General features: G+C 40.5%; 1 protein-coding gene across 1 annotated transcript in view; it reads left to right on the top strand.

Annotated features, from left to right (window-relative positions):
• Positions 1 to 21,591, top strand: part of pex5la (peroxisomal biogenesis factor 5-like a) — a 178,381-nt gene that overhangs the window by 101,067 nt on the left and 55,723 nt on the right. Inside the window, exon 3 of the mRNA XM_072254557.1 lies at positions 10,422 to 10,533. Within this exon, the coding sequence (XP_072110658.1) occupies positions 10,422 to 10,533 (112 nt within the window). The remainder of the gene's footprint in view (positions 1 to 10,421; positions 10,534 to 21,591) is intronic.

Raw genomic sequence — 21,591 nt, forward strand, 5'->3', positions numbered from 1 at the left:
CTCATTGGGGGATCAGAGGCAGAGAGGGTCGGCAACTTTAAATTCCTCAGTGTTATTATTTCAGAGGACCTAATGGAAAATATATTGACTGGCTGCATCACAGCCTGGTATGGAAACCCTAATGTCCTTGAATGGAAAATCCTACAGAAAGTAGTGGATATGGCCCAGTCCACCACGGTAAAGCTCAACCCACATGAAAGGTTGTCGCAGAAAAAGAGTATTCATCATCAGGGACTCCCACTGCTGAGGACATGCTTTCCTCTTGCTGCTGTCATCAGGAAGAAGGTACAGAAGCTTCAGGACTCACACCACCAGGTCCAGGCTCTTGAACCAAAGGGGATAACTTTACTCAATTTGACTTGCCCCATCATTGAAATGTTCCCACAACCTATGGACTCACTTTCAAGGACTGTTCATCTCATATTCTCCATATATTCCTTATTTATTATTATTTGTTTCTTTGCGTATTTGCAGTTTGTTGTCTTTTGTTCACTAGTTGAACACTCAAGTTCGTGTGGTCTATCAATGATTCTATTATGGTTATTATTCTACTATGGATTTATTGAGTATGTCTGCAAGAAAGTGAATATCAAGGTTGTATCTGGTGACATACAGTATGTACTTTGATAATAAATTTACTTTGAATAGGTTTCATCATGATGTACATAGTTTAGGACACATCCCCATCCTACAAAGGGAAATAGGTCCTTTCTGTTTATCATCCACGTCTCTGACAGTTTTACACATTTCATTTGTGTCTCCATTTGATCTCCTTTATTACAGAGTAAAATCAACCATACTCTATGCTGTTTCCTTCATAACTAAAAATTTCCAGTCCTGGCAACATCCTTGTAAAACCTCCCCGTACAAAGGTACCTTTGTAACCTGAACTTTCGCAGTGTGTTGACTAGAACTGTATGCAATGATCAAACTGTGGCCTGCATTGTGTCAACAGTTATTGCAAAGCTTCTATGCTCTGTTATTAAAATAAAGGATGCTTATTCCATTTTAACTACTGTATCTTATGGACTGTCCTTGCTACTTTTTAGGGATTGGTGGACATGCAATCCAAGGTCACGCTCACCCTTTGGTTAGCTACATTTATTGTGTATTGCTTAGCCTTGATGCACCTCTGCAAATGTATTGCCTCACACTTCTCTGGTATTAATTGCAATCACTATCTTTCTGTCCAAATAACAAGAGCATCAATATCCTCTGGCAGCCCGAAACATTCCTCCTCACCATCACTTACTGTATATGGCCCTTGTTTGCATTTATCATCTTGTCTTCATTTGTGTCTAAATCATAAATATTTATTACTGCATCATTTTCATTGGCTTTGTTGTTGTCTGTTCAAAGTTCAATTCGTCGTGTCAAAAGACTTTTCCTTAACAGATACTTCCTAGCTGCCAGTGATCGCTATGCATTTCTCTCTAAATGAAGGTTTACACTGTCCCTTAGAATTGATACCACTTAAAACGAACTGGTAAATAGTCAGTTTATCCCTTCCTGCCTTATTAAACAGCAATGCAATGTCAGTGGCCCTCCAGTCCTTGTGTAGTGGAGGAGTGAATATTGAAAACCCTTGCTTCTGGCAGCCTAGGATATATTTACTCCAGGCCTACTGATATATCCAGTTTCAAGGCTCAACCAATTAACCTACTGATACACTATGTTTAACCTATACAATATTTCACATTCATTATCTTCCACTACATTTTGCAAAGCAGAAGATGATAATGGAAGTATTCTTTATAAATCATAATTGCATCCTTCATTTCAACATGTATGACCAGTTTGATCTCTATTAGGCTCTGCTTTTTCATTAATTATGCTTTTTATATAAAAAGGTTTTTAGTTTTCATTCTGTTTTACTTTCCAATATATTTAAATAGCTTCTTTTTGATTTGATGATCTTTTGAAACCATGAATCCTCACAGCTGTAATTCCTTCTGTGAATTAGTATTGCTGACTCTCCTTCCCTCTGCTATTCCCTTGCATCTGAAAATCAAGTAACCAGGAATCTTAAGCTGACCTTCTTTAAACCATACTTCAGTACTGTAATAGATTCAATATAATACTAATACGAGAAAATGTGCAGATGCTGGAAATCCAAAGCAACGGATACAAAATGCTGGAGGAATTCAGCACTGATAAAAGGACTCGGCCCACAATGTTCACTGTTCACTATTTTCCGTAGTTGCTTCCTGGCCTGCTGAGTGCCTCCAAAATATTACACACATGTCTAAGGAGAAATGTGTTGGCCTTGGAGAGGGTCTAGAGAATGATCCTGGGATTGAAAGGTTTAAAGTGTGAAAAGCATTTGATGGCTCTGGGCCCATACTTGATGGAGTTCAGAAGGACGAGGGAGGAACCGATTGAAAGCTACTGAATAGTGAAAGGGTAAAATAGAGTGCATGTGGAGAGGACGTTTCCACTAGTAGCAGAGCTCGGATCTGGGGGCACAGTTTCGGAATGAAGTGACATTCCTATAGAACTGAGGTAAGAAGGAACTTCTTCAGGGGGTTGTTGAATCTGGAGAATTTGTTGCCATGGATTGCCGTGGACGACAGTTCATATGGTGTATTTAAGGCATAAATTGATAGTTTATTGATTGGTAAGGGGATAAAGGTTATGGGGGAAGGCAGAAGAATGGGGTTGAGAAAAGAGAGAAAAAATAATCGGTCATGATTGAATGGCAGGGCATATGCAATGGATGAAAAGTCTGCTCCCATACCTTAAGGTCTTATGATTTATTTATGTCTTCAGCTCAACTGTGCTTTATAATTGAAGATAATAAAAGAGAATTGTAATGTTGCGGCTACTCCCTACCCAGCTCAAAGCCCAGTAGCTCTTATTAAAGTTGTTTTCCTTCCCAAGTCCAATCCCTTTTCCTTCAGATGTTAATTTGCCCTCAATTCAATCGACTAGAAATTCAGTTTTGCGATGCTGCTTTTTCAGCATTATGCAACTGAAAATTGATTTTTTTTCCAACCAAGAGTGATACACAATGACAATTATTTCCAAGTCATTTAATGTCGCTCCAGGAACATGACTAGTCACTTCCTGGCGTTAGCCACCCATATGCCTTGGCACACGTTGTTTGGAACTCACCGGAAAACATGGCCTTTCTTACACAGTGTCAGATTGGAACATTTTCAGGTGAGTCAGTTTATATATCTCTATCCTGGGTGGGGGAGATGGCAGTGTTCATTATGCCTACTCTCTCCAGTGCTGAACACCCCAATCTCTAACCATTCCCCACAACCCTGCAATATGCTCAAATTGTTGCCTGACCTAACTTAATCCATTCCCTGCACCCCACAACCTCTCACTGATTACGCTTCCTGCCTCCCCTTCACCTGATGTGCTTCCATTTTCCAGTTCCCTTTGCACTAAGTGCTAATTGCCTTCCCTACCACTGGCAACAGTTCTTTCTCAACTCCGAGCAGCACCTTACCAAACACTGAGCTGTGAGGTCTCTGACCTTTCGAACTGGCTTTGGAAGAGCAAAATGTCCTTGGAATGCACTATGGCATGCTTCTAACACGCTCATCATGATGCACTAGGATTTTTAGTTAAATGCTCCTCAATAATCTTTGGTATACTCGGGTTCAAACTTCAACACCAGCTTCTTTCCCCCTTTGTTAAAATGGTATCCATTAAAGTTATTTAGTTAAATTAGAGGATTAAATAACAGAGGTTTACTCATAATTTTTGCTTGTAGTTATTGAGTGGTTCAAGCAGAAAGCATAAAATTTGCCTTAATACTTTGCTTAAAATACTAAGTGCAAAGACCAGTTTAGTTTTGCAAATAGCAATGTTTTAAAGCAACTAAAGAAGCCAAAAGAGACTAATAAATATATTCAAAGATATTTTTATATTACAAGTTAACAGAATAAAGATGATTTAAAAATAACGAAAGACAGTGCAAACAAACTGCAAATAAATTAAGTGTTAACCTGTTAAGTGATTAATAATATGTTTGTTTAATTCACTTCAGTTATGTTTCATTTTGTGAAATGCTGCAGATGGCAAATTAGTTTGCTGAAAACAAAATTAGCGTTGTTCATAGATTTCTATTTTTAAACTGTATGATGCATTAGACAACACCTTTCTAATGTACAGTTTGAGTTTGTGTCTTTCAATTGTGTCAGGTAATATAATGAATTACTCAGTGAAATTTTCATTGACTTTAAACCTGGAAAGCTTTCAGACAGACTCCAGACCGCCAAGAAGTGTATCTACAGTAAGCAGACCTTCCTCTCCTTTATTTCAGTCATTCATACTGGCTAGTAGTTCATCATGTGCTGCTTCTGCTACAGCTGCATATTTTATTTATTCATTTTCAGGATGTGGGTGTTGCTCTTAAGACTAGCATATTGCCCATGAGAAGGTGGTGATGGGTTGCTCCCTTGAATTGCTGCAGTACTTCTGGGTTAGATGGGGGTTTCAGAGATTTACAGTCAATGACCATTAAGACATAATGAAGGATGGTCCATCCATGATTAACTACAAAGCTTAAGTCTGGTATTAAATTGAAAGAAAAGGGATGCACTGCTAGGAAGATTAGTTATAGGCCAAAAGATTTGAAAAACTGTAGAAAGCAGCAAAAATGTCCAGGAAGAAATGCGAATCATCTGGGAAGAAGTGCAAAAACAAATGAAGATTGCAGGCACAGTAATGCTGAATAATAGTTCCTTGGAGGATATTGGCAAATGTTTTGTGGCTGTTTTCGGGATAGATCCTGAAACCATTTCGGTAAGAATAGCAAATCCAGGTCAAAAGCAACATGAAATAATCACTGTTACAAGAAAGAGGCACAGCAAACTAATTAGATTAAAGGCTTACTGAACAGCTCTCCTAGACCTGGTGGTTGCAATATACTGTGCTAAAGGAAATGGTTGCAGGGACAATAGATACATTGGCCAGATCTTTTCTCACTGTTGCCATCAGAAAGACGGTACAGGACGCTTAGGGCCCACACCACCAGGTTCAGGAACAGTTATTACAACTCAAACCATCAGGCTCTTGAACCAGAGAGGATAACTTAACCTCACTTGCCCTATCACTGAACTGTTTCCACACCTATGGACTCACTTTCAAGGAATCTGCATCTCATGTTATTGATATTTATTGATTGATTATTCTTATTATTATTTTATTTATTTTTTTATTCTTTTGTACTTGTACAGTTTGTCTTTTGCATACTAGTTGCCCACCCTGTTGGTGCAGTATTTCAATGATTCTATTATAGTTATCTGATTTATTGAGTATGCCCACAAGAAAATGAATTTCAGGGTTGATAATGGTAACATATATGTACTTTGATTATAAATTTACTTTGAACTTTGATCTTGCTTCTCTGCTTTCTGAAAAGACCATGTAACTATGTAACAGTTTCTTCCCCCAAGCCATCAGACTCCTCAATACCCAGAGCCTGGACTGACACCAACCTACTGCCCTCTACTGTGCCTATTGTCTTGTTTTGTATTTATTGTAATGCCTGCACTGTTTTGTGCACTTTATGCAGCCCTGGGTAGGTCTGTAGTCTAGTGTAGTTTTTGTGTTGTTTTACGTAGTTCAGTGTAGTTTTTGTATTGTTTCATGTAGCACCATGGTCCTGAAAAATGTTGTCTCGTTTTTACTGTGTACTGTACCAGCAGTTATGGTCGAAATGACAATAAAAAGTGGCTTGACTTGACTTGAGAAGAAAAACACACATTTATTTTCTCAATTTAAGAAAAGAATAAGAGAGAAGGAAGGGAGCTAAGATCTGATCAGTTTGATTAAGTGTTATTGAGAAATGTTTGAATCCATTACCAAGACAAAAAAGAGGATATTTAGAAAATCATAAAAAATCAAGTAGAATTAAGATGGTTTCTTTGAAAGGAAAATCAGGTTGGACAAACTGATTTGAGTATGTAATAAGGGGGATGATTAATGGAAAACATGTAAACATATAAAGTTAGATTTATAAAAGACATTCAGTAAGTTTTCACATAAAATTTTACTGCATTGGGCAAATGCTTACAGTATTAAAGAAAAAAAATAACAGGACTGAAATATCATCTTGCAGTCAAGATAAAAATGTTTTTTTTTCAGATTGGCACACTGACTATTTGGTTGCTGCATCAGTTCTGAAATCTCAGCCAGCTACCATCTATTTCGGTAATATGGTTGTGTATTCAAATTTGATGATATAAACATCTGTGGAAATTGAGTCAATCAAAATAAATATATTATCAAAATACATATATCACTTGAAATTAATTTTCCTGTAGCCATTTATCAGAAAATGAAGAAATACAATAGAATTTATGAGAAACTATACATAAAGACTGAAAATCAATGTGCAAAAGAAGACAAATTTGGTAAATATATATAAAATAAAGCGACACACATCAAAGTTGCTGGTGAACGCAGCAGGCCAGGCAGCATCTCTAAGAAGAGGTGCAGTCGACGTTTCAGGCTGAGACCCTTCGTCAGGACTAACTGAAGGAAGAGTGAGTAAGAGATTTTAAAGTGGGAGAGGGAGGGGGAGATCGGAAATGATAGGAGGAGGGGGAGGGATGGAGCCAAGAGCTGGACAGTTGATTGGCAAAACGGATACGAGAGGATCATGGGACAGGAGGTCCGGGAAGAAAGACAAGGGCGGGGGTGGGAATCCAGAGGATGGGCAAGGAGTATAGTGAGAGGGACAGAGGGAGAAAAAGGAGAGTGAGAGAAAGAACGTGTGTATAAAAATAAGTAACAGATGGGGTACGAGGGGGAGGTGGGGCATTAGCAGAAGTTAGAGAAGTCGATGTTAAATCTCTTACTCACTCTTCATTCAGTTAGTCCTGACGAAGGGTCTCGGCCTGAAACATCGACTGCACCTCTTCCTAGAGATGCTGCCTGGCCTGCTGCGTTCACCAGCAACTTTGATGTGTGTTGCTTGAATTTCCAGCATCTGCAGAATTCCTATTGTTTGGGTATAAAATAAAGTGTGTGTGTGTGTGTATATATATATTTTTTTCCCTAAGTTTGTTGTCTTTTGCATATAGAGACTTACGCTCTTGTACCTCCTATCTGACGGTGGTAGCAAGAAGAGAGCATGGCTTGGAAGATGGGTGTCATGGATGATGCTTTCTTGTGACGGTGCTCCTTGTAACTGTGCTCACTAGTGAGGATGGCTTTGCCTATAATGGACTAGGCTGTATCCACTACTCGCTATGATCTTTTCTGTTCCGGGCACAGTACCTAGTTAGGATACTCTCCACTATGCATCAGTAGATGTTTCTCAAAGTTTTAGGTGACATACTGAATCTACACAAAGTAGAGGTGCTGTCATGCTTTCTTGGTGTCGACACTTGTTTCTTGGTGATGGACAGATGCTTTGACGCCAAGGTATTTGAAGCTGCTGACATTCCACCACCAACCCCCAATGAGAACCTTGGCTCATGGACCTCCAGTTTCTTCTTGCTGCGTTCAATAATCACCTCTTTGGTTTTGCTGGCTCTGAGTGAGAGGTTGTTATTGTGGCACCATTCAACCAGATTTTCAGTGTTCTCCCTATATGTTGACCTTTGAGTCGGCCAACAACTATGATGTTGTCAGCAGATGTAAACACATCATTGGAGCTGTATCCACACAATCCTGGGTATACAGTGAGTAGAGCAAGGGGCTAAGCACACAGCAATGTGGTGCATCTGTGCTGATGGTGATTGTGGAGGAGATGTTGTTGCCAAACCGTACTGACTGGGGTCTGCAGATGAAGAAATGGAGGATTCAGTTGCACAGGAAGATATCGAAGACCAGTCTTAAAACCATAGGACATAGGAGCAGAATTAGGTCATTCAACCCATCAAGTCTACTCCGCTATTCCATCATGGCTGATCCTGGATCCAATTCAATCCCATACACCTACCTTCTTGCCATAACCTTTGATGCCCTGACCAATCAGGAAACGTCAATTTTTGCTTTAAATATTCCCATGGTCTAGGCATCTGTAGCAGAGCATTCCACTGATTCACCACTCTCTGGCTAAATATAATTCCTCCTTCCCTCTGTTCTAAAGGGACGCCCCTCAATTTTGGGGCTGTGGCCTCTAGTTCTACTATAGGAAACATCCTTTCCACATCCACCTTATCTAATCCTTTCAACATTCAGTAGCTTTCAGTGAGATTTCTCCCCCCCTCCAACCATCCTTCTAAATTCAGTAAGCACAAGCCCAAAGCTGCCAATCACTCCTCAGATGTTAACCCCTTCATTCATGGAATCATCCTCGTGAATCTCCTCTGGACTCTTTCCAATGACAAAATATCCTTTCTGAGATATGGGGCCCAAAACTCCCAAGTGTGACCTGACTAGTGCCTTATAAAGCTTCATCATTGTCTCCTTGTTTTTATATTCTACTCTAGGTCTTGGAACTTAGTGATGCGTTTCAAAAGGATGATAGTGTTGAATGCCAGCTGTTTTCAATAAAGAGCATCCAGATGTCTGCATCTTTGCCTAGGTGTCCCAGAGCTGACTGAAGTTATGAGGAGGATGCCAAAGATTATACAGTAGATATAGATGGTTTAAGTAGGTGGCCAAAATATAATGCAGGGGATATAGTTACAATGGAGAGACAGAATTGTACTGCTGTGCAGGCAGGGCCCCATTGTACATGGGCACATTTCATGTGTAGTTGAATATTGGCCTTCTTCATAAAAGGGGTGGGAGTGAAAAATAGGGAAGTATTACCCCCTAATCTGCTCCCTGTACACTCATAACTGCATGGCCAATGCCTGTTCTAACTCCACCTACAAGTTTCAGATGATTCCACTGATGTGGGCTGTATCTCCAATAACTGGGTTGGAGTACAGGAAGGAGACAGAGAGCACAGCGACATGGAGTCATGACAACAACATTTCCCTCAATATCAGCAAAACAAAAAGAGCTGGTTATTAACTTCAGGAAGGGGGCAGTGTACATGTTCTTGTCTACATCAACAATGCTAAGGTGATGAGGGTTGAGAGCTCCAGGTTCCTCAGAGTGAGCACCACCACGAGCATGTTCTGTTCCAACCACATTGATGCCACAGCAAAGAAAGCTCATCAACGCCTCTACAAAAGGAATTTGGCATTTTTCCTTTGACCCTCACCAATTTTTATTGACGCTTCATAAAAAAAGCATCCTATCTAGATGCGTCCTGGCGTAGTATGGCAATGGCCGCGAGAAACTGCAGAGTTATGGATACTGTTCAGCACATCGTGGAAACTAGCCACCCCTCCAGGGACTCTTTCAACACTTCTCGCTACCTTTGTAAAGCAGCCAGCATAATCAAAGATCCCACCCACTGCAGGCATTTTCTCTTCCACCCCCCCCCCCAGATTGTGCAGAAGATGCAAAAGCCTGAAAGCACATACCATCAGGTTCAAGGACAACTTCTATCACACTGTTATGAGATTATAGAATGTACCTTATTACAGTAAGATGGACGTGACCTTCTGATGTTGTGATCTTGAACACTTCCTCTAAACTCTTAACACTTTATTCTGCACTCTTTTATTGTTTTACTTTGTGTGCTGCCTCAGTGCTGTAATGTATTGAATTTGTGTACGGATGGAATGCAAGACAAGTTTTCATTGTACCTCAGTTACATGTGACAATAACAAACCAATTTACATACAGCTCTGCACCGTATCAGTGAAATCCCATTCAAAAGCACCACATAAAATTTTGTTTCCCTTATTTAAAGAAAAATACAATTGGACTGAAGGAGTTCAGAAAAAGTCACTAAATGAAGGGCTTTAGAATGAGGAAAGTCTAAGCAAGTAGGCGCTGTAACCATTGAAGTTTAGAAGAATTAAAGTGATCCTGAATTCTAGGGGAATTGACAAGGTAGGTGCTGAGGATATTTCCCTTTTGGGGGCATCTAGAACTGGGGGCATATTTTAAAAATAAGGGATCATCTATTTAGAAAGGAGTTGAGGACGTTTTTATTGGATTGTTCTTATTCTCGGGAATTCTCTACCCAGCTCAAGATGAATCTTTGAATATGTTAATAGCTAAACTAGATGTATTTTGGGTTGCTAGGTGAGTCGACAGTTGTGAATGAGCAGGAAAATGGAGTTAAGAAGATCAGATTAGCCATGATCCATTTAATAGCGAAGCAAGCTTGAGGGCAACACTTCCTATTCCTGCTCCTGCTTCTTTCACTGCTGTGAATGTAAGAACATTTGGTGTTGCTCATAGTCTTTTAAATCACCTTGATTAACTGTATGAAACAAAAACCTGGCCTGCTTATGACTAAAGACTTCAAGAGTGTGTGCAAATAGCAACCCAATTTGAAACGTCTAAATATTGATAAAGCAGTTTTACTGTAATCTAATTGCATAATTCAATCCTTCTTGCATCTTCCTTCAAATGACTGCTGCTTTTATTTCTATTTTTAGCTGGTGAATGAACAGCAGGAGAGTCGACCCCTCCTGAGCCCATCAATTGATGATTTTCTACTTGAAGCAAAAGCTGACAGAGTTTCCCGTACAACGACTTCAAATACAGCAGGTGACTATTAGCATAAGTACTACAAGACTAAAGGGATCTCCCTAATAATAATTAGAATTATATTTTCCCAGTGACAATCCAGTATATTGTTTTATTTGAGATCAATATGGTACAAACAACATAATTAGCCTCTGTTTATGGAAATTGGAATCATATGATTAGTGTGTAATTAGTAGATAATAACCTTATATATTGATTTCATTAATACTCAATTATTGAAATTTTGTTTATAGAATGCAATCTGACCCTAGGAAAATATGTCTTGTGTAGGCATTATAAATGGAAGTAAGCCATTCAGTCTAACTAATCTGTGTTGGCTTTCATCCTCCATGTGAAAGAAACATAATCTTTCATGAGCCCACACTGTCTTAATATCCCCATTATCTTCATCTACAGATCTGGCCTGTCTTAAATGCCAGCCGGGTATCTGCTTCAGTCACTAAATTTCATATTACTCTAGTTATGAAAGGTGCCAGGAAATTGCTTCTTACTGAGGAGTTTGTGGCATTAAAATATCAGTGTGGGTCACCCTAAAGGTGATTGTAGAACTTGCATTAAAAGCGAGATCTTCAGATAGGAGATTTACCGAACAGCGTTGCTGGGTTTCACTTTGCCAGAGTGAATCTGATATTTGAAGTTTCAGCTCTGCATTCTTGATTGATGTGTTGCAAGTTCCTGTAGCCTTAGTGGAATTTTTTGATGGGTATTAAGAGGCCCAAAAATGTGCAAAATTGCTTTAATTCAGATAAACCCCATCTTCCACAATAGCCTTTTTTTCGGAGTTACTGAACAGTTCTTTGGCCAAATGCTTTGCCCATATCTCCTCCGTTTATCTTCTTGTTACTAAGCTTTCAATCATTGAAGACTGTCAGAGGACGTCAATTGAGTGGGGTCTCAGGGATCCAGAGTAGGCAGCAATCAATCAATTACTCATTGTAGACTCCATTTGTTCCTGTCCATCAGTTTTGAAAGAATCACTAGAAGTTGCCTGGGATAGAGCATATCACTTATGAGAGGGGCTGGAGGCCTGGGTTGGGTTTGTTTTTCTAGTTGTGGAAGTGGCTTGGATGTGGGAGGCCTTATTATAATGGGCATGATGGGGTTAGATCACAAGAAACTTTTTCCCCAGAGCAAAGTGTCTAAAATCAGAGGGTATACATTTAAGTGAGTATTAGAGGTTTAGAGGGGATTTGAGGATATTTTTCTATTTAAGGATGGTTGGAATACTGGCTGTGAGGGTGCTGGAGACAAACATTTAAATATCTGCAAAATCTCTTGAACTACCAAAGCATAGAAGGCTATGGGTTAAGCACTGGAAACTGTGGTTAATATATTTGGGTATTTGACAGTCGGCATGGAAATGGTTGGTCAAAGGGCCTGAAAGATATTTTTGTGAATTTCATTACCGTATAATTAGAACATATATAGATAGAATTGAAATGCTTCCTTTTATGCAATTGATGCAACAGGTGAAATTGGTCGAGATTTCTTAATTTTTTTTAAGTTGTTGCAAATTAATGTAGCTGCAAGAGGTTTGTCATTTTTTTTTACAAGGGACACAAGACACCTCATTTAAAATGAGCATCGACATTTAGTTTCACTAGAGACTGCAGATGTTGGAACCTAGAGCAACACGATCTGCTGGAAGAACTCCACCACCCACCACCATACTCCATTCCCCCAGCCCCTCTTCATCCATCTTTCTCCACTTCCTTCTCCTCCTTCCACCAGCTTCACACACAGGTTCTCTCCACCTCAAATCCGACCTTCCATCTGGCTCTAGCCTTCGTTCATATCTTCCTTCTCCTTCAATAGTTCCCATTTTCACCTTCTTTACTGATCAGAATCCAGCAGTGGTTTAGCTGCTTATCTCCTGCCACTTCACTCTCTCCTCCTCCCACCTTGCTCCATCTCGTAACACACACAAAATGCTGGAGGAACTCAGCAGTCAGGTACCATCACAGGAGAGGGATAAATAATCAACATTTTGGGTTCATAATGAAGGGTCTCGACCCAAAATGTCAACTGTTTATTCTCCATAGCCTTACCTGCTGAATTCCTCCAGCATTTTGTGTAGGTTCCTCAATGTTTCCTGCATCGGTAGATTCTCTTGTGTTTATGATTTCCCCATCTGTTGTTCTTTTTATCTTTCTCCACTCTCTCTTTGTCTCCATCTATCATTCACCAATCTTTCACACTACCCCTGCTCACGTCCTCAACCTGTCCATCATTCTGCACTCCTCTTCAGTCCACTGATGCCTCAGAGTACATTCTTGTTATTGTCCTCCTCTTGATGCTGGCCAACTTGCCTTTCCACTCTCAGTCCTAATGCAGGGTTTTGACACAAAGCATCAGTAATTTCTTTCTTCCTATAGATACTGCTTGACCCGTTGAGTTCTTCCAGCAGATGGGGTGTGGCTGACATTTGCTTTGTTATGTGAATAATTGACAAATCTTCTTGCAGTTTTTTCCCATCTGGTTTGTTGCTCACTTTTTTGTTAATGTTCACGTAGAAGCAGGAGTGAGGTGCCCCTCATACCTGCTCCTCCATTCAATGAATGTGTGACAACTCTTTTACCTCAGTGCCACTTTCCTCTAGTAACCCCATAATACCCAGACATCTTGATTCCCTTAATACCCCAAAATCTTTTCAATCTCAGCCACTGAACCTCCTGGTAGAATTCTATAACCCTACAGGTGGAGAATTACCATCCTACTTTAAGGAAAATTATGCTTTAAAGTAAACTAAATTAACCTCGGTGTTTACTTAATCCATTGGCAAAAGTAGACAGTTATTGAATTTAGTTAATAATTTTCAGGTGAAGTTTAATTTCTAATTCAAATACACCTACTGTTTGCTGCAATGCAGCCCGACTAAAATGCACTAAAAAAAAATCAGTACCTTCTACTTCAGTGTATTTATGTTATGACATCAATTTTTTTTTAAAGTTTGTCATTAATAGGAAATTAACAATCAAATGAGAATTACTTCAGCGTGTTAACACTGGACAACATACAGCAGATGACATTTATATCAAAGTTCTTAGTAATTGTAACCTTAGGTACTAAGATGGATGTATAAATGTTTACACACAGGTTTATATAATTACATATAAATAAGGTGGCATAGAGATTAAGTTTTTTGGACTAGTATACAGAGATCGGGTTTATTGCTCCAGAGACAGAAATTGAAATGCACCCTGTTGGGAAATTACTTAAGCAAGTCTGGAATTAAAATGTATGTTCAATGTAAAAATATATAGTATTTCCTTACTGATATTATTCAAGAAAATTAATCGAAATACCCTTAATCCCATCAACCAGGATGCTCAAACAGGGTTGACTCTCAATTGCCAGGTAAAATGGTCTAGCAAGTTATTTAGTTCACGCGCCATTCAGAGATGTAGTTCAAATGCCTTGCCAATGACCACATTTAACATAATGTCTTGCAGAAAACATTCAGAATTCAGGTGTGGGCTCATACCAGACAAATAACGTTTGTGAAACAAGTGCTAGGGCAATGGTCACTGAGAGTGTGACTGGCTGCCTTTGATATTCAGTGACATTATCCTCACTGAATCCTCCACTACCAACACCACTGACAGAAACTCAAATGGAGCAAGTCAGCTGTTGTGAATGATTCTTCTGACAACCTCAACAGTTAGCACAAGGCACAAATCATAAGCTGGAAAGCTGGATCAATTGCCTCCATGAGCCATTCCAAAATAACTCAAAGAGTTCAACATCGTACAAGACAAAGTAACCCACTTGATTGGTACTCCATCCACCGTGCTGAACAGTCAGTCCCTCCAGCACCGGTGCCAAGTGGACGCGGTGTATACCATGCACTAAATGTCACATGGTTACTCACTTCTGCTAGTCCAACCACACCTCCCAAATACACAACCTGTAACTCCAAGGACAGGGTCTTCAGGCACCATCATCTGCACATTCCCCTGCCAAGCACACCCATTTCTGACTTGGAAATAATAACTTGTGTATTATCGCTTGATCTGAATCCTGGAACTCTCTGCCAAACAGCAACGGTGGGAGCGCAATCACCTGAAAGATAACAAGGACCATTGTGGCTGGACGGTAATCGCTAGCATTGCCATGGTGTACAGGTTCAGAAAAAAAAATTCATTAAAAGAAGGAAGTATGAGCTGAGATCATTGAGTGATCTGTGTAAGATGATTCAGTTCCCTTGCTCTGTCTCTTTATTATTTTTCCCTGAATTATTTGTCCACTTTTTCCAGCACTCTTTCAAGAATTGCATTCTAGATAATTAATCGCTGCATGAAAACACTTGTCCTTATGTTTTCTAAGTTTAGTTGATCATTTTAGTATATCGCTCTCCAGTGTTTGCCCTTTCTGACAGTGGGTAAATGACTCTATTTGCTATTTAGGCAATGATCTCGAACATATCAATCAAATTTCCTCTCAACCTTATCTGCATTAAATAGCACTGCGTCATCTTCACCAGTCTGTTTGTGTTACAGAATTCCCACAACCCTAGAACTATTTGAGTAAACCTTTTCTGAACCTTACTTGAGGTCTTAACATCCGTCCTATTGTGTCCAAAATTTGCACACAAGCTGGTCAAGGTAGTGTTTTTCAGAACACTGATGTAGTAGCAAGCAGCAGGCAAGAACTCTCCTGATGCAAGGAATCATGACAATGATCTCCCCAGGCAAGATGGTGGAGATGTGTGAGGTTGTATTAACGATCAGATTAGTGGCAAATGTTCTGGTGATTTATAGTCTCTGATTCTGTTGCTCATCAAAGAGATCTTGCTTGTACCCACCCATGGGCAGATAAGGTCTTGGGTAACCTTGTGCACTCTCGCATGTGTTCCGAGAGCTACCTGTGATGTTTCTGATGCCTGCTGTTCATAAGCACGCCATTCAGCAAGTGAAGTATTAGGTGTGGTCAGTTTGAAGTGCATAAAAGTAGGTGGACATACAGGAAGGCTCATTATTGAACATGAGCAGTGTGCAGAGGAAGCAGTGCTTTTGGAACCGTCTATCAAAGGATGCAGGTCAGGTGTTAAGCCTTTAACTGGAACAATCTCAGGCAAGATGGGCTGAATGAAAGCATTCATTTTGAGAGGACTAGAATATAAAGACAAAGAAGTAATACTGGGGCTTTATGAGGTATTGGTCAGACCAGCAATTTTGGGTCCCTTATCTAAGATAGGTTGTGCTGGCATTGGAGAGAATAAAGAGGAGGTTCACGAGAACAATCGTGAAAATGAAAAGGTTAATGTATGAGGAGCATTTGATGGCTCTGAACCTGCACTCATTGGAGTTTGAAAGAATAGGGGGGGGGGGGTCTCATTGAAACCTAACAAATATTGAAAGGCTTTGATAGAGTGGGTGTGCTTCTGTGAGTACAACTTCACACACATGTCTTCATTGCTTTGCCAGTGGTGATTAGGGACGAGGCTACTCTTGTCCTTCTCATTCCAGGCTACAGATCTCTGTCACGCAATGATACCTGCTGCTGCATCAGGGGGCTCACTCAAATGTTGTACTTGGAGAGAGGACAATATCTGCCCTTTCTTTCAGCCCACTGCAGCAGTAGAGCCAATTGTAGGCATTGAGACCATGCCCATGTCCTTGCACAGACAATGCTGACATTGCTACTAACAACACCTGGAGAGTCTTGCTGGTTCCCCAATACAAGGAACATGGCAGATCCAATGTCACCAGCCTGTTTGCGGTGTGCCTACCTCTGGGAAGACTCTTTCCTTTGACCTCCCAGAACTGCAACATCCTCTTGTTCGTGGTACCCTCCCTGGAGCCTGGAAGGATGTTGCTTGTATGTGAATTTAAAAGCTGGTTGCAAACGTAATAACAACAGCAGAATCGTGCAGTGCTTCAGTGGAGAATGGCTCACTTAAACCGATAAAGACAGTTTCATTGTAAAAGCCTGACAATGTTTTTTTGTGAAGCTAGCATTTAAAGTTTCTTGCTCAATACAAATCTTATAAATAGTTCAGATTAGCTCTGATAGTGGCTTTAAAAAATGTGTGGATTAATTTCTAGGTCCAGGTTGCTCTGATACTTATCAACATGAAAGACCCCCCCCCCCCGACTGATTTGCAGAATTTAAAGGATTTAGGCATCTTTACTGTTTCCAATCCTCTTGGCAATTTGGGACATGCATGAGGAGCAGTGTCATAGGAGGAAGGTTTGTCACTTAGCAAAGCCTGATGTTCAGAAAAATGAATATTAGATTTTCATCCTTTTGCAGGCGGCTTTTGACCGCATGTCTTAATTCAAAATAATTTTATTATCAAAGTACGTATATGTCAACATTTATACTACCATTTTCTTGCAGGCATTCACAATAGAACAGAAATGTAATGGAATCAATGAAAAACTACACACAAAGACTGACGAACAACCAATGTGCAAAAAACTACAAATTTAAAAAATGTAAATAAATAAGTAATACTGAGAATGTGAGTTGTAGAGTCCTTGAAAGAGAGTCCATAGTTTGTGGAATCAGTTCAGATTTGAGGTGAGTGAGGTTATCCATGCTGGTTCAGGAGCCTGAAGGTTGAAGAATTAATACTGTTCGGAATTGCCACATTCACTCCCTGCGAGTGCTCTTTGTGTGTGATCTTGCCTAACACAAGGTGACAAGGATGTGGTGTCTTGGAACCAGACGTGACACGTTAATTATGTTGTGCTCTATATTTTTGAGCCACCAGACTAAACCACAGCTGCTGGGAGATTAAAAGCTTTCCCCAGATGATCTGACTCTTTCCCTACGTACACCACCAAGACGTGACTTTGAAAATTGTGCTACAACTTGCTTGAAGCAACGCTTTCACTACCAATGATGATGCAGAGGAACCATGCAATGTATAGTAACACATGGCTCCAAATTCATTATTGTCTGCATTCATGGAAGCTTGTTCCTTCCCAGAAATAATAGTCATAGAGACAACCAGCATAGAAACAGACCCTTTGACACAACTCATCCATGCAAAGCAAGGTTTCCATTCAAGACAGTCCCCTTTGCCTGTATTTCAAAGTAAATTCAATATCAAAGTACATAAATATGACCATATAGAACGTATACAGTACGTATATAGAATCGATGAAAAACAACCAGTGTGCAAAAGAAGACAAATGTACAAAATTTTAAAAAGTAAATTGTGAATTTGTGAATTGTGGAGTCGGTGAAAGTGAGTCTATAGGTTGTGAAATCATTTCAGAGTTGAGGCGGTTGAAGGTGTCCATGTTGGTATAGGAGCCTGATGGTTGAAGGATGATAACTGTTCTTGAACCTGGTGGTATGGAATCTAAGGTTCCTATACCACTTTCCTGATAGTAGCAGCAAGAAGAGAGCATAGCCTGGATGGTGAGGGCCTTAAGAATGGACACTGCTTTCTTGTGGAGCACTTCTTGTAGATGTGCTCAGTGGTGGGGAGAGTTTTGCTTCTGATGGACTGGGCTTCATCCACCACTTTTTGTAGACTTTTCCGTTCTTGGGCATTGATGTTTCCCGATGCAACTACTCAGGATACTCCCCTCTCGCACTTATAGAAGTTTTAGGTGACATGCTGAATGTGTGCAAACTTCTAAGAAACTAGAGGCCGTGCCTTCTTAGTAATGGCAAGGAATATATTTGGCACATGTTTCTCTAAACTGTTTCCATCCATGTACCAGTACAAATGTCTTTCAAGCATTGTAATTGTACTACTTCTACCACTTCCTCTGACAGCTTGTTCCATGTATCACCACTCTCCGTGTTGTTCTGAAGGTTCTCTTTAAATCTTTCCCCTCTAATTTTAAATCTATGCCCTCTGTCTCAGGAACAGGACTGTGACTCTTCATCTTATCTACTATCCTCATGATTTTATATACCATCTAAAAGGTCACCCCTCAACCTCCTATGCTGTAGGTAAAATCATCCCAGCTCATCCAGCTTGTCCTTGTAACCCAAGCCCCTCAGTCCCAGTAACATCCTTGTGTTTTGTGTACCCTTTCTAGCTAATGAAAGAGTGTGGAAAAGAAGAATGGGGAAAAATGTGTTACAGCGCAAAACATAGAAACATAGAAAATAGGTGCAGGAGTAGGCCATTCGGCCCTTCGAGCCTGCACCGCCATTTATTATGATCATGGCTGAATCATTCCTGCTACACAGGCATATAGGAAATTGTGCTATCTTCTGCCACTGGGAGAGAAAAGGTCCATTTATCATGAGGATATAGTCCACTTGCACAAATCATGGCACTTTAATACCTGTAACAGCACACAGTAAATTGGGTATTGCATCTTCACCATGCAGTTGCCACTGGTCGACCAACCCAAGATTAGAAAATATACAATCAGTGATCTTTGGCTCAGGTCTGATATTCTCAATGCTCACTTTAAATACAGTAGATTCTGCAGATGCTGGAAATCTTCAGCAGCACACAAAATGCGGGAGGAACTCAGTAAGTCAGACCCGCTCCTAATGAAGGGTTTTGTCCGGAAATGTTGACTGTTTATTCCCCTCCATGCTGCCAGACCTGCTGGGTTCATCCGGCACTTTTTGTGTGTTGTCGTATGCTCATTTAAGGTCTTGGTAGTCATGGTGATGAGACCAGTAGCAGGCCTATCGTTACCAATTAGCACGGTTCTCCTGAGGCCTTTGACATTTATCTTGTGCATTGTTAATTAACTATCCACTGAGGTCCATTGACTTGCAACTGAATTTCAGCTCAAGGCCCTATCTTTTCTCTAACACCTTAAAGCAAAATGCTGATGTCTGCAATTAAAGCTTCAAGTTTCAGTGTGTAGTTCAAGAAATCAACTAAGCAAAAGGCACCTACTCATGCAACTTAAAGATCAGTCCATTTGATGGATTTGGAACTCAAAATTTTTGTTTACAATAAACAACATTGCCTTTGACTGAGGTCTAATGGTCTCATTCCTAAAATATTCCTTTGTTCAATTACAGCCTCAGTTACCATGGTTGTGGTACCAAGAGCAGCTGATCATTTCCTCTAGCCACGTTACTTCAGAAGCCTTCTGTGCCCCTTATCTCACGCTCAGTTAATTAACTATCCCCATGGCCTGCTTGTAAAACAACAGGTTTACGTCATTGCCAGCTTGTTATTATATGCTTTGTGAACATGTGCATTGTCGTCAGGGAGACGGCCTTGGGGGATACTGTAAAGTTATCCCCTGCTGTCATGGTGACCATCCTGGAGCTAACTTCATTGTCTCTAAATATACTAACGCAAATCCTTTGATGCACTTGTAGCTTCCTGTGATGATGGAATTAATCCTAAATAGATGTTCTGGTTTCTTATCCTGGTATTACTGAGTGGAAACTAGATCAAACCACTTTGACAGAGCAGAAGTGCGCTTCTATCTTGCAATATTCTTTCTCTTATACAAGTTAATGCTGCAAGCTGTTTCCTCATGTGTGACATAAACATGGAGAGTTTCTTTCTGGCTTTCCTCTGTTGCTGATCATCCAAGTGCTTGTGAACCACTTGCAAGTGTAAGCTAATGTCAGGTCAGCAACCTGACCTTTGTACTTATGAAAAGGTGAAGAACAAAAAGCATCCGCCCTTTTCACCCCTTGCCCTTTGTGTAACCTTACCTGCCCTAATACACCCGCAGAGGCTGCAGCATGGCAGTGGAAAGCCTCTTGCTTTCAGCAGGTGTTCTCCTGGAAGGTTGCCATGAGCTGGGCTGAATGACCTGGTTTCTGAACTGGGGCATCTCGCTGTGGGCAGGAGTTATTTCCTGGCTGGCAGAATGACAGCAGCAAGAAGGTGGGTGGATTAGAGGTGGTGAGATACAAATGCCGTGATCCTGAGAGTTAGCAGCAGAGTCGTGCCCCTAAGAGTTGCTGCCTTATGCCCAGCAATCCTTTAAGTTGGAGAATAGTTGTGATGGCACCCTCAAACTCAGTTCTGAAGACTTGCATCTGGCTGCCGTCGATGGCAGCAGTCTGAGCTTCTATTGCAAAGCCCAGGTTTTGGATGGATTCTGCTTTTGCTGCAGTGTGATATCTGAAGAATCAGTCGGTGAGCATTGTGTGACGCTTGAGTTAAAATACGCTGGCCATCACTTCCATGCTGGAAAAGATGAGCTATAGATTTTGCAGAAAGCCTTGCCCAGGGTTGTTGATGGATTCCTTTTTATTCTGTTACATCACACATTTGTTTAAAGCACTTTCATGTCTCCATTCGCATTTAATTCCTCATCTGAGGCTGCTTAACCTGTGTGTGGCTGCTAACTGCTACCATCTGGTCTGCTCTTTCACTTTGCCCAGTCTATAAACTCTCATACCTGGTGACTCCTCGCATGCAGTTCTCACCAAGATGTTAACCTCTGTGTGTACAATGTGACTTTCTGCACTGGTGACTGTAAATGAACAAAAGACTGCAAGTCACTAGGATTATTTATGGAAGGGGTGTGGAAGAAAGAAATTAATTTGTGTACTTCAGCCTTTAAACTGAGAGATGTTGGGAGCATTACTGTCGAATTGCATTGCCTCATGTTTTTTTTGTTTTGCTGCATGGTCTCTGGAATGACTGCTGCTGTTAGGATTCATTATACTCGTTCAGCTGATTCACTTTGCATGTCTCCCATCCATTAGTTGCTACTGGCACAGCTTTTGTGCCCCCAGTGCTTGAAGTGAACAGTTAATGAGTATCATTGCCATGCATTTTGAATGATGTGTATGCCGTGGTGAAGTATGTGCAAGATAATGAAGTTAGTTCCAGGATGGTCTCCATGACTCCAGAGTGTTCCCTAAGGCTGTCTCCAAGATAACAATGCACGTGTTCACAACGCATACAACAGGATGTGAAGCTTGGAACAATGGCATTGAGGGTGAGGTTAGGCACAGTAGGATGAAGTTCCATTCCTAATTGACTATAAATGTTGATGTGTTCAGTGTCATCCGTGTGAAATCATTAGATTTTTGTCAGTATAACATCTCAGTTAAAAGAACATGGTAACACACATAAAAGTTGCTGGTGAACGCAGCAGGCCAGGCAGCATCTCTAGGAAGAGGTGCAGCTGACGTTTCAGGCTGAGA

This window comes from Mobula birostris, chromosome 4, assembly GCF_030028105.1.
Source record: "Mobula birostris isolate sMobBir1 chromosome 4, sMobBir1.hap1, whole genome shotgun sequence".
In the NCBI taxonomy this organism is placed as follows: Eukaryota; Metazoa; Chordata; class Chondrichthyes; order Myliobatiformes; family Myliobatidae; genus Mobula; species Mobula birostris.